At 49.1% G+C, this 17724-nt stretch overlaps 1 protein-coding gene across 4 annotated transcripts in view; it reads left to right on the top strand.

Annotated features, from left to right (window-relative positions):
- Window positions 1-17724, top strand: part of SMARCA2 (SWI/SNF related BAF chromatin remodeling complex subunit ATPase 2) — a 1892118-nt gene that overhangs the window by 1101832 nt on the left and 772562 nt on the right. For all 4 annotated transcript variants that reach the window (XM_086961220.1, XM_086961218.1, XM_086961217.1 and 1 more), the window contains exon 25: window positions 2844-3007. In XM_086961220.1, coding sequence (XP_086817346.1) covers window positions 2844-3007 — 164 coding nt within the window. The remainder of the gene's footprint in view (window positions 1-2843; window positions 3008-17724) is intronic.

The raw sequence follows: 17724 nt of genomic DNA, 5'->3' as shown, positions 1-17724 counted from the left end.
GCACATCTTCGGAGGTCAGGGTCTCAGTCTTCCCCTATCTTGACAACTGACTGCTGAAGGCAGGCTGGCCACAGGCAGTCGTTACCCACCTCCAGACCACAGCGAACCTCCTGTACTTGCTGGGGTTCACTATCAAGATGCTGAAGTCGTATGTGATTGTCTCCTTCATCCAGCTGGTGAAACATGCCAGCAGGGAAATCTCTCTGACCTGGCCAAGATTTCAGAGGAGACTGCAAAAAACCTGCAGTGGTGTTTGAAGAACCACAGCTGGGTCAGCAGCAGACCCCTAAGTCTTCCCCTCCCAGAGCACATGGTGTTGACTGATGCATTACTTCTGGGTTGAGGTGGCTGGAGTGGGGTTGCGGATCCTTTGCCAGGAGACTCCGCACCTCTGGATATGGCTGAAAGTCAGCTCATCTTCCTGATCGTGAAACACCTGAACGCCAGGGAGACAAACTCAGCTGTCGATGCCTTGTGGATTGTGAATGGCATCTGCATCCAGCGGTTGCACGATGTCTCTCCTGAAAATGGGGAGAACTTGGCTCGAATTGCCCACCACTTCTGATAATACACAATGTCAACAGTTTTGCGTGCTCGAATTTCCAAAGCATTTTCCTCTCTGTGATGCGTTCCTTTTAGAGTAGAACTCTGGGCTCCTGTTCGCCTTTCCTTCAATGCCATTCCTACCCTGAGTTCTCAAGAAGATCAGTTCCGACTGGACCAAAGTCATCCTTGTGGCTCCAGATTGGGAAAGAAGAGCCTGGGATCCGGAACTCCTAGGCATAAGCATTTGTTCTCAGATGAGACTGCCCCCTTCGGGATGATCTCCTGTTGCAGCAGCAGGGCAAGGAATTGTACCCAAACCTGCACACTCTCCACCTTCATGTTTGGAGATTGAGAAGTGACAGTTGAGTGTCTTTCATTTACCTTCCAAATCTGCAATTTTATTCTGGCAGCCAGACGTCCCACAGCAAAGAACGTATACACCTACTGTTGGGACAGGTTTGTCTATTGGTGCTCATCATGACAGGTTGACCCACTTCTGCTTCTCTGTCGGAGGTGCTGTTGTTTGTGTTGTCTTAAGCTCTGCATGGCCTTGCCAGCAGCACTGTCAAAGGTTACCTGTCTTCCGTTTTGGCTTTTTTGCGGATGCTGGTTCAACCCACTCTGTTTCCGTCATCTATTGAGACTTGTTTTTTTAAGGGGCTTACAGCATTTGTTCCCATCTACTCCTTTTGTTATGCCTCAGTGGGACCTTAATTTAGTCTTGACATTTCTTATGTGTTCTCACTTAGAACTCATGCACAGCTGCCCTTTGAGTCTTCTAACATTTAAGACAGCCCTCTTAGTGGCCATTATGTCAGCCAGGAGGGTAAGCGAGCTACAAGCTCTTTCAGTGAAACCCCTCCCCCCGTACACCAGCTTCTATGCAGACCAACTTTTGTTTCGGACTCATGCCTCCTTCCTCCCGAATGTGGTGGCTTACTTCTATGTCGGCCAAAACATCAATGCGGCCAAGCATCATTCTGCCAACATTTTTCGCTCCACTTAACCCGTTCCGTGCTCATGACGAGCTCAGCTAGTCATGAGGCACTGTCGCGCTGTGCTCATGACGAGCTGAGCTAGTCATGACCGTTGTGCTGCGCCCACGCGGGGATAATTCCCCTGCTGTGCTGGGCGTTCCATTGGAGCGGGCGTGGTTGTGACTAGCTCAGCTCGTCATGAGGACAGCGCCACCGTGCTTCATGACGAGCCAAGCTTGTCATGAGCACCGCGGCGCTGCACGCGCCCCCACTCCCCCCAACACAGCAGGTGAATTAGCCCCACGGGGGGGTGTAATATCCTTCCTTGTAAGAGGAGAGACTCGATCATTTGTACTCAAAAAGAGCCCTTTCCCCTTTACACCAGTTGTGCCAGGTAGACGATCAGCTCATCATTAGGTTCCTTGGTGTGAAAAAGGGCAAGGTGCTGGTGAAACTGGCCATCTCTCAGTGGATTGTACTCTGCATCAAAATCTGCTATGCATTAGCTAAGAAGCAGCCTCCTGAAGGCTTGTGGGCTTATTCAAGCAGACACAAGACGCCTACTGCTGCGTTAGCTCGTGGAGTGCCTGTCCTGGATATCTGTCCAGCTTCTACGTGGGCATCACTCCACAGGTTCACAAAGCAGTACTGCATGGACAGTCAAGTCAGGTTCATTGAGATGGGCATTTTGCCCGTTCTGTCCTTCAGGATTTTTTGGTCTAAGCCAGTTCACTCCGAGGAGGTATTGCTTTGGTATTTATTCTAAGTTGAGGAGTCTGTGGTTAGAAGTCTCTATGAGAAGAACAAGTTAATTATCTATGGTAACACCTTTTCTGGTAGAGAGACTATCTAACCGCAGTTTCATCATGACCATCTTTCCCTGTTTTGCGTCCTGGGCTCAACAAGATCCCTTTAAATTCTGCACACTGGTGACACATCATTTTGACATGGGTCTGTTTTTTTGGCATGGAAATAGTCACAAAAAAAACTGATGTCCGTGCACTAGGGTGGTGCCTATATAGGGACCATGCATGTCACTTCCGACACAGACGTCTTCTTTTTTTTCTTCTTTTGGTTATCATGATACCCCCATTCAATGTTGCACATTCTGGTAAATGAAAATATAATTTCTTACATTCTATATTATGTAACTCGATCAAACAAGTTCATAGAATATATATTTTACATTTTGTTATGAACTTCATGAATACATATTAACAATTAATGTGCACAGTATATCATTACAATTAGAGCATGTTCTAAAATGTAAATGCTATATGTTAATATAACAGGGCAATATTTTTTTATTTCCATGTAAAGGTACGACAAAGTCAGAAGATCGTGCCCAATTGTTGAAGTTGTTTAATGAACCCGGTTCACAATACTTTATATTCTTACTGAGCACAAGAGCAGGAGGACTGGGCTTAAATCTCCAGGCAGCTGACACAGTTGTTATCTTCGACAGTGACTGGAATCCTCACCAGGTTTGCATATTTTCTTTTTAAAATGAGTGCAGTACTGTGTCTAACTTATTGAATGGGTCCATCCAACATTTTTGTATTGAAATTTCCTAAGGTTTTATTCAGCAGTACATGATGGATCCATCTCATTTCAGAGTTTTTCTATACTGGGCAATTAGCCAATATCTATTTTGACGGTTTCTTGTCTGTCTAGCTTGGATTCGAATAGTTCATGGTGTATTATATTTTTTAGCGTAGATGGCAAATGATTCATAGTCCCACTTGTGATACTTTTCCTTTGTACTTATCAAAGACATTTTAATTTCTACATTAACCTTTTTTATTATGCAGGCATAGATAGTAGACAGTGCTGTGCTTCTCTCCTGCCTCACCGGTCATTAATGGAGGAGATCACTTAATCTGAAGTATTCTAGGTTTTAGCCAAGGGCTTTATTTTACACCAGTTTCATGAGGGTTTCAAAAGCTCAGTTAATAATGCCTGCTTGACACCACCCTTCACATATCACTTTTTTGAGTGATCTTTCTAGGATTTGAATGTCAGGTTGTTCTGTTTTTATTAGTGCCCCAGGCCTATGTTTTGAGAGCAATCACAACAAATTTCCAAAAATAACAGGAAAAAAGGATCCAATTTTTCAATTCAGGACACAGTGCCAAGCCTTATTGAAGTGTTCTGGGCACATTACTTTCTGTTCCTGAGGTTCAAAGGATGAAGTTCAACTCAGATTTCAGCAGTCTGCTTCCATAGCTAATGGGCAACCCTTTCCCATTATTCCCCTCTTCCCTTATCCATTTTCAGGATGAAGCACTTCAGACAGCAACAGTAACATGACTCTGTTTTTGCAACACAAAGGCATCTACAGTCGAAGGCACTACTACGTACTCCAGACCAAAAGCTGTGGTATCTGATAGAGACATCTAGCCGCAGATTCCTTAACTTAGAATATCCCCAGGCGTTACACTGGATCCGGAAAAAAAAATTTTGCAGCACCTCCGGGGGATGGCGCCACATGGCCCCGCCCTGATGTCGTCCACGTACGTGACCTCAGCGAGGTCACATAAGTCCCTCCTGGCGTGCTGACGTCAGTTTCCTTCTTTTCCAGGTGCATTGCGGATCCGGAGTAAGCGGTTCCTCTGGCCTGTTTTCAGGCCCCTTTTGACGCTTCGTGTCTGGAACAGTGTGCGATGCCTTCGGCTTTAAAACTTTTATTATTATTATTATTATTATTATATTTGAGCTTGTAAAGCGCACTGTTACCCGGAGGTTTCCTGGCGCTGTGTAACGCTGGGGAACCCGTCCTGGCTTTCCCTGTGGGATGGTCCCGGCTGGGAGTCCCCAAGGTGGAGCCAAGCATCCCCGGCGTTGGAGGGGCCGTTGTGGAGATTAGGCAAGCTAGTGCCCCAGAGTTGCCGAGTGGGAGCCCTGATTAGAGTAGGCACCGAAGCGAGAATTATCGAGTCCGCTGACCAAAGTCCACGACCCTGCCGCATCGGGAATTGAACCCTGGTCCCGGCCGACTTGTACTTCCTGTTAGAGGCAAATGTCTGCAACATACCCACATCTTATCTGTATATGGTGCCTGGGCGAACACCACGACTCGACGGACTGCAACGCCTGCCTACACCTCAAGCCGAAGTCCCGGCGGGAGCGCCAGATAATGCTTCTTTCGGCACACCTGTCCCGGTCGGAGCCGTCTTATCCCCCGGCCTCTTCAACACCAGCAGGCCCCACTGGTTTCCAGTTGCGCCGATGATCGCCCTCTGGAGTCCGGGGGTTGTCGTTCGCCACTTATTGGTAAGTTGTGGCGCTTGTTGCTGAGATCCTCAACCTCACTTTCATCTGTTGTCTGGGACACTGGTTTCCGGAACCTTCCGGACGTGCGCCCCAGACAGTCGTCCCCCTCTATTTGCCCTCTCCGGGCTCGGGGGCGACTCGGACCCAGATGGAAGCCTATGCCGCAGCTCTGCAATCCTCCCTTGGGTCCTTTCCTGTCCCTGGGGCGTCCTCAGGCCTCTACTACTTACGGGGTCCCCGACGGACTCGCCGGTGGGTTCGCCCCGGCACCAAATGAGCCCTTGCCGTCCAGGGACGTCGGAGATATGGTGTCGTCAGGGTGCGTCCCGGCTGGGTCCCCCTCTATGACCTATAGCTGTGCCGCATAGTCCTGTGGGGCTCCCTGTGGCGTTGCAGGTGGTTGCTGGTGCTCAAAGCCTTGCTTCGACCACACCCCGGCCTTCTGGGCATGCGGTCACCTGTCCGGAGCCGGGGACGGCGCCGCAAATTCCCCTCCCCGGCTCCACCTCCGCTTCTTTCTTCGAGTCAGAGCCTGTTGTGGTTGAGGCTGAGTCGGCACCGGTGCAGCGCAGGAGGCTAACCTCCCCGGCTCAGGCACCATCTCCTTCTTCGGAAGGGGAACTTGTGGATTGGTCGTCGGACTGAGCGACTCGGCACAGGATGGAGTCGAGTCGGCGCCGGACGTGGCACGATCGGCGCCAACTAAAGTTGTTTTGGCACCGTATCAACGGCGGGTTGTTGATTCTTCTCCGGAAGCTTCTGGAGAGAGTTTAGTGTTGCCTTAACGCCCGGCGATGCCGGATGTATTCTTGCCTGTGTCCCCCCTTAGAATTTGTGGACCCGGCAGGATCCCCTCCTCTCAGGAGCCCCCAGACCCGGCAGGCTCCCCGCATCCTCAAGACCCCATCAGGACCCCCATTCGTCAATGGGGCTCCCTTCAATTGGGCTTTGGTCGCACCCTCAGTGTCTTGGAAGGCTTAGTTTACAGCCCTCACCTACAGATGAGCTGTTGTCCCCTCCACAGAGGGCTACCGAGGCTGGGGCGGCTTTTCTGACAGTAGTCTCCTTTGACCCTCTACTTGATGTCCTTCACCATGGGTCAGGGAATGTGGAGCCGCTTCTGCCCTTTGAAGTTTCTCTGTTCGAGGCATGTGGGCTGCTGAATTCATATCTTAGCATAGATCGCCGCCTAGTGTTGGGTCCGGATGTTTGCACTTTGTTGTCCTGGAAGTGTCTTCGAAGTATCAAGAGAGAGGTGATTCCTCCCCTGGACTACAATGCGCATGGGCATCTTCTCCATCTTCAGATTGTTTTTTTCCGCCATTGGGTTCGGATGCTATTCCTCAACTCCAACTTCGGAACCGAAACTTTAACTTTCTTAGGCCAAAAGGCCTTCTACCTTGACGGTATTGTTCTCGTTCGGTACCCCTTGACTCAATAAGACTTTACATCTCAATCGCCCCGGTCGTTGACGTGGGGCGTTGGGCCTTTTCGACGCCACGTGGGCCTGCTGCCGATGGAAAGGACCCCGTTTAAAAGGTGCCCGCAATGTCACTCCAAATTCCCACATACTGATAAACTTACAGTATGCAACAAGTGCCTATCTCCCGAGCACAACGAGTAAAACTGTCCAGCTTGTGCTCAGTTCTGGTCGAAGAAAACTATCCGGAACCGAAGGGCCTCTAGACAAGATATACAGCAGCAGGCACTCGAACCGGACAACGTTTTCGAAGACCAACATGACCTCCCAGAAGCGGCGGACTCCGACTTAGAAATTGCCATCGCATAAGACCAGTCGGACTCCGATGACCAGATCACACGGGGCAAACCCCGTACCCAGCCCCCAACCCCGCTTCCATCCCAAGACAAGGCTCCGGTCGAAGCATCGCCCAAGGGCCTTAGCCGAGATCGACAAACTCCTTCAGAGGCCCCGCCTTCCGGCTCGGCTCCGAAGACCAAACCCAAGCCTTCTGATACCCCGGGAACGAGCTACACTCTTCCCAAAAAGACCGCCAAACCGAAAAAGGTTGTTGAGCCGAAGAAAATCGTCTATACAAAAAAGGGTGTCAAAACAAAAAGGGTCGTCAATCCCAAAAGAATAGTCCACCCGACATAGGCTGTCGAGCCGAAAAACAGTGTTGGCCTCCAAAAAACAGGTCACACTAAAAATCCTGTTGACCCGAAGAAGGCAGTTAAGTCTAAGTCTACGAAAAAAACGGTCGATCCGAAAAAGGTCATCGAACCGAAAACACCAATCGATCCAAAAAGGTTATCAACCCAAAGAAACCAGTCGATCCGAAAAAGGTCGCCGAACCAAAAAAGGCAGTAAAGCCAACAAGACGTCGAACAAAAGGGAATCGCCGACCCGAAAAAGGTCACCAACCCAAAAACAGCAGTCGAGCCGAAAAAAGCTCCACAGCCGAAGGCTCTCGAGCCAAAGACTCACCACAAACAAGTGACTAAGCCAAAATCATAGGCGCCGAAACCACGGACAGTTGAGGAAGAACTTTTCCATCCTGATCCAGTGAGCAAGGAACAACCTAAACTGTATATAGACCCTGAAACAGCACGAGAAACAGTTTACCACAGGAAGAAGAGACCATTGGACACTGACACTTCTTCCCTGGCCCGCCAAAGAAAAAAAGACTTTAAAACATCACCTTCAAGGCCTTTCACTCCTCCTTTTTTCTATCCTAATATGCCTTTTGTGCCTTACTCTCCTACATCAGGTTATGATGAGAGAGAAAACATAGAAGAAGATCCTCAAGATAATTTTGTAGAACCCGAGGATCAAGATATACAGGATAACACATGGGATGACCAGAATGATCCTTATGATACGTACGACCTGCAACCCATCCCTGACACCTCTACATATCCTACAAAGCAGTCGCCTACTGACGACACCATTTTCTTTAACCAACTGGTGGATAGGGCAGCTAAATATCATAATGTAGACATGCACACTGACCCAATAAAAGAGGACTTCCTATTTGATACTTTTCCAACATCAGAAAAGAATGCACGTACACTTCCTATGTTGAAAGGGGTACTAAAACACGCGCCAGACATATTCAAAGACCCAGCCAGAGCGTGTGTCCTCAATCCCAGAATTGAGAAATATAAAGCAGCCCCTACTGGCCCTTCTTATATGAAGTCACAGTTGCCTTTAGACTCACTAGTTGTATCAAACGCTCGAAAGCAAACTAATTCACAAACTGGAGATGCTCCCCCTCCTGACAAGGAGTCAAAGTTATTAGAAGCCTCAGGCAAAAGAGTGGCATCCCAAGCAGCAAACACTTGGAGAATTGCAAACACACAAGCTCTATTCGCCCGCTACGATAGAGCACATTTTGACCAACTGGAGGGTTTACTACAACACCTGCCAGAACCTTTTAAAGCTAAAGCTAACAACCTCATACAGGAAGGCAAGTTCATCACAAACGCTTTCCATTAAATGTGCACTTGGCGCAGCTGGCACTGCAGCCAGGTCCATTAACACTAGCGTCTTACTACGTCGGCATGCGTGGCTACGCATTTCCGGATTTAAGAATGAAGTGCAGTCAACCATCCTTAACCAGCCAGTTAACCAAGATTTCTTGTTTGGCCCTGCAGTAGACACCATCTTAGAAAAGATGAAAAAAGATACTGATACTGCTAAGTCTATGGGCGCACTTCAGTTTCAACAATCTAGGAGTTCCTTTCGCCGCTCCTCCTTTCGAGGCTCTGGTAGAGGCAACACATCCCAAACTTCCTCTACATTCAAAAGTAATACTCGGAGCACCTTTAATAAGGACTCCAATAGAGGAGGTTATAGAAGCAACAATAACAAAAGCAGAGGACATGGTGGCAACAACACCAGAGCCTCCATCGCCACCAAACAGTGACTTGTTTACACTCCCTCCAAACCACTTAACACCAGTCAGAGGCAGAATAACACAATTCCTAGCAGTCTGGAACGCAATTACCACAGACAGGTGGGTGAGACAAATTATCCAGTATGGTTATTGCCTGGAACTCCCTTCTACTCCACCCAACATTCCACCCAAACACCGTCCAATGTCCAAAGAACACATCACGCTGTTACAACAAGAGGTGACATCCATGCTGGAAAAGGGAGCCATAGAGCCAGTCCCTTTTCAACATCCGGGGACAGGAGTATACTCCCTATACTTCCTTATTCCCAAAAAAGACTGGTCCCTCAGACCAATATTGGACCTCAGACCTCTGAACCAATACATACTCTCAGAGCATTTCCATATGATCCCTCTTCAACAAGTACTCCTGTAACTCCAGCAAGGCGACTTCATCGCTACATTAGACCTCAAAGAGGCATATTTTCACATATCTATACATCCAGCTCACAGGAAATACCTCAGGTTCACAATAGAAGGTCACCACTGTCAATTCAAAGTTCATAAAAACCAACTCATACGCACAGAGTGCAAACTATACTTCTCAGACAATCCAGCTACTGCACAGTCTGGGATTTTCCATAAATTACCCAAAATTACATCTGCAGCCCTCCCACATACAACAATATCTGGGAGCAACAATAGATACCTCAGTGGCAAAGGCATATCCAAATCCACCCAGGATAGCCAACATGCAGTCTCTAATTCAAAGATTTCAGCCACTACACTCGTTGCCAGCTCGAGTGTTTATGCAGCTTATAGGCGTGATGGCCTCCTGCATATTCATTGTCCCTCATACCCGACTTCAAATGCGTCCATTGCAGGAAAGCCTAGCACGGCAGTGGAACCAGGCTCAAGGACAACTAAAAGACCTAGTGTTGGTAGACAGTCGCACTTACAACTCTCTGCAGTGGTGGAACCCACAAAACCTTTCCAAGGGGCGACTGTTCCAAGAGCCAGTTCCACAAGTAGTATTACCGCGGACACATCACTAACAGGTTGGGGAGCCCACCTACTTCAATACACAGTCCAAGGGCTCTGGACAGTGAAGCAAAAGACACTGCATATAAACCACTGAGAGTTGCTAGCAGTATTTCTATTAATGAAAGCCTTCCAGAAATACTTGTACAAGAAGGCTGTGTTAATACGGACGGACAACATGACAGCCATGTACTACATCTAAAAACAGGGAGGGACACACTCTCCGCATCTGTCTAGCCTAGCACAGAGCATATGGAGGTGGGCAATTCCAAAAAAACATCTTTCTCATGGCAGAAAACCTCCCAGGAATAGACAATCAGATCACAGATCTACTAAGCAGACACAGCCAACAGATACACGAAAGGGAGATTCACCCTCAAGTTCTCCAACCATTCTTCCAAAAGTGGGTACATCCAGAAATAGATCTGTTTGCCACAAAAGAAAACTCAAAATGCCAGTCCTTTGCCACCAGTTTCCCACACCAGTTGTCACAAGGCAATGCGATATGGATGAACTGGTCAGGCAGATTTGTGTACGCTTTTCGACCAACACCACTGATTCCATTAGTGGCACGCAAACTAAAGCAACAGTCACTCACAATGATCCTTGTTGCTCCCACATGGGCAAGACAGCCATGGTACACGACGCTCCTAGAACTCTCAGTAGTTCCCCACCAAAGACTGCGACTATCGCCACAGCTACTAACTCAAAACCATGGAGAAATCAGGCACCCAGATCCCAGTCAGATGAACCTATCTATCTGGCTCCTGAAGTCTTAGAGTTCGGATATCTTAACTTGCCTCCAGATTGTATGAATATTATCAAGGAAGCAAGACACCCAACTACTAGAGCATGCTACGCAGCTACATGGAAAAGATTTATAATTTACTGCAATAATAACCAAATCATTCCATTAGATGCCTCCATCCAAAACATAATCTGTTACTTGTTACATCTGCAAAGATGCAATCTAGCATATTCTTCCATAAGGCTACACCTTGCTGCTATAGCAGCATGTGCCCAAAACAGACAACACGCGTCCCTGTTCAGAATACCACCTATCAAAGCTTTTATTGGAGGACTTAAAAGAATTATCCCTCCAAAACATCCACCATCGCCAGTCTGAAACTTAAACGTAGTACTTATGGGGCCACTTTTCGAACCACTCCATTCATGTGAATTACAATTCTTAACATGGAAGGTGGCATTTTTAATAGCCATTACCTACCTCAGGCGAGTGAGTGAGCCACAAGCACTAACCATTCCAGAACCTTTCATGCAGATACACCACAATAAGGTAGTGCTCCGTACTAACCCCAAGTTTATGGCGAAAGTTATATCCACTTTCCATATCAATCAGTCAATAGAATTGCCAGTTTCTTCCAAAACCTGCAGTCAGTGGCTGAAAGAGCCCTACACACACTAGATGTAAAAAGGGCTCTGCTATATTACGTTGACAGAACTAAATCATTCAGAAAGACAAAACAACTATTTGTCGCTTTTTCACCACAACATAAGGGTAACCCCATTTCAAAAACAGGGATAGCCAGTTGGATAGTTAAATGCATTCAGATAGACTATCAAAAGGCTAAGCTAAGCGCACTCTAACAGTCCCCCCAAAAGCCCACTCAACGCGAAAAATGGGGCATCCATGGCTTTCCTAGGAAATATTCCACTAGAAGACATATGTAGAGCGGCTAGATGGTCTACCATACACACTTTCACTAAACACTACTGTGTAGACGTTCAAGCAAAGCAGCAAGCTGCTGTAGGCCAGGCTGTCCTCAGAACTCTTTTTCAAACTGCTGCAGCTGGTACAGGAGACCACTGCTAAAGGAGATACTGGTATATAGTCTATGCTAAGATATGAATTCAGCAGACCACATGCCTCGAACGGAAAATGCTACTTACCAGCATGCATCTGTTCTTGACATGTAGGGCTGCTGACATTCATATTGACCACCCTCCTCCCCGGTGCCTGTCACAGCTGCAGTAATTCTTTCTACATACATTTACATGGTCATCTCTTACTTTTCTATACTCCATCTTTGCCACAATGGCGCAAAACAATCTGAAGATGGAGAAGATGCCCATGCGTACTGTAGTCCAGGGGAGGAGTCACCTATCTTGTGATACTTCGAAGTCTCTTCCATGAGAACAAAGTGCAAACATCCAGACCTAAGATATGAATGTCAGCAGCCCTACATGCCAAGAACAGATGAATACTGGTGAGTAGCATTTTCCTTATGATGCACTTTTGGGCACCTGGGTTCGGCCAGCTTCCAGTGATCCAGTGGCTTTTTATGTCTTGTACCGCCACCGTCCTGCTCCACATGATCCAGTTTGCTTATTTGTCCATTCTGACGTGCAGGAGTTTGTTTTACAAACTACCTTCCCTTCCTTGCCTTGGCTAATGCTTCCTCCCTCCTGGGAGTCCAGATGGCTTGAGTCATGGGGTCGGAAAATCTTTTCCTCCACGAGTGCTGCCCTATGGTCACTAAATACAGTGTAAATTGATACTTGTATAGCGCATTACTCACCCGCAAGGGTCTCAAGGCGCTTGTACGAATACCGCTGTGGAACCCATCCTGGCTTTCCCTGTGAGGCGTCCACTCCTGGGCACCCCCAAGGTGGGGGCCAGGCATCCTTAGCGTTGTGGGGGCTGTTGTGGAGATTAAGCAAGCTATTGCCCAGAGTTGCAGAGTGGGACTCCATGATTGGAATATGCACCGAGGCGAGAATTATCAGGTCCGTAGAATTTTTGAGCCCAAGACCCGCCGAGGCGGGGAATTGAACCCTGGTCCCGGGCTAGACCTCTGCATCAGGGTCTGCCGCTCTAATCATTGAGCCACACTTCTCCATATGTGTGTCCTGGCTCAGGCTACCTCTGCCCTGTGGGACTCTGCAGAGTCTCTGCTTTCCTCCACCTCTGAAGGCGCTCATATTGACCTCCTTCATCTTTTCCGGGATGGCCGTGACCTTGCTGAATTTATGATCCCCCTCGGCCTTGGATACTGCTGATTCCTTAGGCCGGGCTTTGGCTGGTTCGGTTGCCTTGCGTGCCGTGCTTGGTTGCGGGATAGTCTCTTCCCAGAGAATATCCGAGAGTGACTTGTTGATCTACCCTTTGATGGGGTTTTATTGTTTGATGCTTGTAGGAAGGTGGATACCTGACTATGGTTGCCCCCAACTTTTTGCCTGGTGTTTTGCTGGTTTTCCGACTTAGTTGGCCTCGGACCCTGCCAATCAGGACCCCAGGCCTACTGCTCTCTCTCTAAAATGGATTCCACGTACCTTAGGTACATTTCCAATTGGTACTGGGCCACCTTATCAGACCCTGTAACTCAGGGCATAGGTGTACCCAGGGCCTACCAGGGGCTGAAGCATGTATTATGCCACCCCTGGCTGGCCATCTAAGTCTGACACAACTGGCTGCACGACAGCTGGGGCAAGGTGGTGTAATCACCCTTTGCTTTAGATATAGTATGCCTATATCTAACCCTAAAATGGACACACAGATTCCTATCAGTCACTCCTATGGCAGGCCTTGACCATCCTGAAGGCAGAATGCTTGGAATCGTGTGAGATGGTGCTCTGGCATGAGCTGAGCCCGTTTGCAGCTTGCGGAACCAAGTCTTAATAGCTGTTCCATGATAACGCATACCATATACTCTTAAGTGCATTATAATCCTCGCGGTTAAATGCTATCTTTGGTATCGCTTTATCAAAACATGTCGAGTAAGGTGTCATACGAATTGGAATACTAACCCCTCGCCAATTCTGGCGACGGGGTTAGCATTCCACCCTTCTAGAGGGACACAACATGTATGTAACTGTGAACCCCGGTTAAAGTTAACTCTAGCCTCAGCATCACAAAATGGATGCTGCCACCACAGACACAAGTCTGACCTCCTGCTGCTGGGAGTCCTTCCAGCGAGGGAGGCTTGGACAAAGGGTTTCCTGCCTTGGGAGGTGCTAGCACCACCCCAGACAGGATTTTGTGTATTAGCTAGGACAGGGCTGAAAGGAATGAGACATGCCTGGGGCACACAAGGTGTCCCTGTGCATACACCGGTCTAAACCAGTTCCTGGGGCACTCCAGCCCCAGAGCTGGCGCAAGACCGGACAAAGGATAGGGGGTGTAACCACCCCCCTTCCTGGTCCCACCCAGAGAAGGGACCTAGTCGTAGTACAGCCCCCGTTAGCCGGATAAAGGTAGGAGCTGGTCCCATTCCAAATTAGATTATCCTGAACAACTTTACAAGAAGAAACTCTGGACTTCGACGTTCTGCTCCACAGAAGACTGAAGAAATCTCCCTTGTGGGCAAGGAGTGTCCACCCTGCACAAGCAGGCACCATCAGCGTCCAGCGACTTCCCTTTGTCGTCTTCCCTCGAGGATCCAGACTTCAGAGCCTGACGAGACCCGGATTCCCAGACCTCTCGGACCTCTACCTACATCTGCCGCACAGCTGAGATCCGTGGGTGCGACGAGACACGTGGGACCGGCCATCTTGAAAGAAGCAGCACTTCGCTCCAGCATGACTTATGAGGTAACCTCGTCCAAGTGCTTTGGGGACTGAGAAGCCCGACCCCGAGCAGCTCCTGCACCGAAGACCAGCCCTCCAGCATCCACGAGATCTGCGTGGGGCCCTTCTGCCTGTTTGCTGCTCGACGCGTTGTCTGGTCACTTGCCGGCTGGCTAGTGACCTCCTAGACGACGAACTCCGAAATCTTCACTGCTGGTCTGGTTGCTCCAGACTGGCCCTTGCTCCCTTCCAAAAGAGGAGCACCCCGGACCCTCCTGGTCCACTCCAGACGCCGTTTCCACTCACCGCTCGTGCCTCCATCCTGGTCGTTGAAGACACCACCTGGTCCACGTGGCTGCAGAGACAAGCGTCCACCCTCACCTGATCGCGACGACAACATCTGGTTCCACTCCAGTCACTGGCTAGTGACTTTGAACATTGTCCCCTCTGCTTTCAGGTTCTTCTCTTCACTGATCCACCCTTGGATCACACCGGACATCTTCCTCCTGTCCGCCTGCAGCATCTTTTCTTCCCGGCTCCATAGACTTCAACACCGGAACCTGACACGACTTGGCACCTATGCACCCGCAGCCTGTGGATGAGGTAACATGAGCATTTCGGTGCTCAAGGGTAGCTTGACTCTCCTAGTGTCCAGTTCCACAGTCGTTTTAGTTCTACCTAGTCAAGATTGTCCGTACTCACCTTTTTCTTGAACTGTACTGTCCATTGACACTGTTACGCATCGCGCGTGTGAGTGCACACTCTGCACACGCGTTCCGTGGACCTCCTATTACCTACCTAGAGTTAGTATAGCGTGGTCCCAACGATCCTACAGCCTCTGGACAGCTCCATTCCTTTTATCAACTTTCACATTCCACTTACTTAGTATATGGTTTGTCGTGCCCCTGGGGCACCATTGTAATTTGTGCAACTTAAACGTATTTTTCCTAAGAGATTGTCATGTGCTTAGCCCTCTGATCTCATAAAGAGTTCAGAGGTGTATGTTAGTTAATAAATACTTGTTTATTTTCATAACAAACTGTGTGGTGTCCTTTCACTTGGTATTCAAGGGGTTATATGTGGTAAAACAGCTGGCTTCACATGCCAAAAGAGTTTAGCCTAAGACTGCTTTGTCCATCCTACCATTAGGATAGCTGGTCTATAAGGTTGACTTACAACCAATCACCATAAGGGTTGTTTGGACTGATACAAGGTGATCACTAGAACTAGTGAGCATCATATATCAGGCCAACTTCTCACATACAGGACTTCTGCTATTGCGACATCGGGGCGCCAGTTGCCTTGTGGTCCTGGTAGGCGGCTGGGAAGCGTCCACTGATAAGGCGGCACAGGAGAGGTGGCGGCTTGAGCCGTTTGTGACTGTGGGGTGTCCTGGTGACTTACAAGGGAGGAGGGCTGCCACCTACGCCGCCTATAGGGTTGCTGTTGGGGGATCTGTGGCACGGTGTTCACCACACGGAGGGGGCTCCCCCATCTACTACTAGCTCGGCCATTGGACTGGTGGACTGGCGGGGTGGGTCTTGCCCACCCCCCAGCTTTTGAGACAGAGGCCTGGACTGTACGCGGCCGCCCCCACGCATACCTGCGCGTACTCATGTATGCCTACAGCACAGCAGCTGGCAATGGGCCAGCTGCGAGCCAATTCACAAAATAGGTAGCAGAAGGCGGACAGCCTCAGCCCTTTCCGAGGGCATCAGAGTGGCAGCATGGAACCCCAGGCGGCAGTCTCTGCGGCCAAAATGGACTCTGTCCTGTCAGCGGTGGAGCAGATTGGCACCACTCTAGAGCAAACCAAAGTGTAGCTGGAAGCCAAGATTGATAAAGTTACACTAGATTTCACTCTCCTTCATGCCGATCATCGTAAGCTGGTGGAGTCGGTCACTGTGCAGAAGCAAACACTTCAGGAGATCTAGCCCGTGGTGCAGAGCCACACTGCATCGCTTCAGGTCATGATTGACCGTGTCCATGCACTCGAGGACCGCATCGAGGACGCGGAAGGGCGCTCCCGGCGCAACAACCTCCGGGTGGTAGGCCTTCCGGAGAATATATAAGGGAAAAAACCGGAGCTATATATGGAAAATTGGTTGCGTGAACTCCTGCCTCCGGGGGCGTTGTCACAACATTTTGCGGTGGAGAGGGCGCACAGAGTACCAGCGCAGAAGCCCAGACCGCGGGCATGAGGTACCGGGTTTTTTTGGAACCCGGTGGTGCCAGGGGAAAACACCCAAAGACCTCTTGAGTTCTTCCTGTTCTGGACCACAGAAACTGGAGTCCTCTAGGTGATGTCAAGGATAGAGTTTATTGGCTGCAACCAAGTAACAGGCGTCCTAGAAGTACAACAGCACGGTTTGTATATTCTCAGGAGACTGTTCGTTTTTACAGAACCAGCCTTCTCCTTTTATACAAAAATATTACCTTCAGGCAAGAATTCTTTGTTTTACAATGCAACCATATACATATTTTTACAACAAAGAAAAAGCAAAGTCATGATGGCCAGCCTACATTTTAGTATGTCCAGTTCGTGATAGATTACCCGGTCAGGCCCAGAACTACCATCAGATATCGATGAAACCCCAATAAAATCGGGCACCTCCTCCTTGTAAAACTAGCCATAAAGAAGAAACAGGGACAGGTGTGTGTATGATAAGCGTGGTTTGTATGCAGTGAATGGTTTATGACATGTTGTGCCTTGATGTTAATCTCGCTCGGCCAGTGGGTTGGGGACTGCCCGAACAGGTTTGGCTGGAGGCAGTGAAGGCAGCTCGCCCAGGTCAGAGAAGAGTCAGGAAAGGTGGACATGTCCTTTCAGCTCGAATTCGGCCTCGGTCAATTGACTATGTAAGGGCAACCACAAGATGGATGCCGCTTACAAAATGGAACCCGAGGGTTCGAGACAGAAACTACTGTTTTAAGGTGCTTGCATTGCTCGATCACGACGCAAATGCACAGGGGTAATGTCCTAGTCGTTACCGGTCTGCCGATACCAAATTCGTCATGATTGGATGATATTTTGTGACACAAGTGTTTGGGCTTCGGTACCACATTATAGCAGGGTCCAAAATTTTCAGAACCACAGGCACGACCCCGTCCGTTTCTCTTCAAGCTCCTTAACTACAGAGAATCGCGACGTGGTGCTCCGTGAAATCAGGAAATTGGAAGACCTCTCAGTGGGAAATAGCCGGGTGATGTTCTTCCCTGACTACATGGCAGCGGTCCAGAGGCGTCGGAGCACCTACTTGGCAGTGAAACGACAGCTACGGGAACTGGGGTTGCCTTACTCCTTGCTGTTCCCCTCCCACCTGCGAGTGTTCTCGAAAGACGGTAATTGCTTCTTTGATGCCCCCTTGGATGTCTGGGATTGGCTGGAGGAGACGGAGCAATGGTCAGGAACAAGACCCTCAGGACCGGAGGAGGGTGGTTGGCGGGAGAAGAATGCACGGCGACGCCGGCGGCGAGGGGCTCGCCGGAACACGGGCCCTGGCCCG

Source organism: Lissotriton vulgaris, chromosome 3_1 (genome assembly GCF_964263255.1).
Source record: "Lissotriton vulgaris chromosome 3_1, aLisVul1.2, whole genome shotgun sequence".
NCBI classification, from domain to species: Eukaryota; Metazoa; Chordata; class Amphibia; order Caudata; family Salamandridae; genus Lissotriton; species Lissotriton vulgaris.
This window is presented reverse-complemented; position numbering and strand designations above follow the sequence as displayed.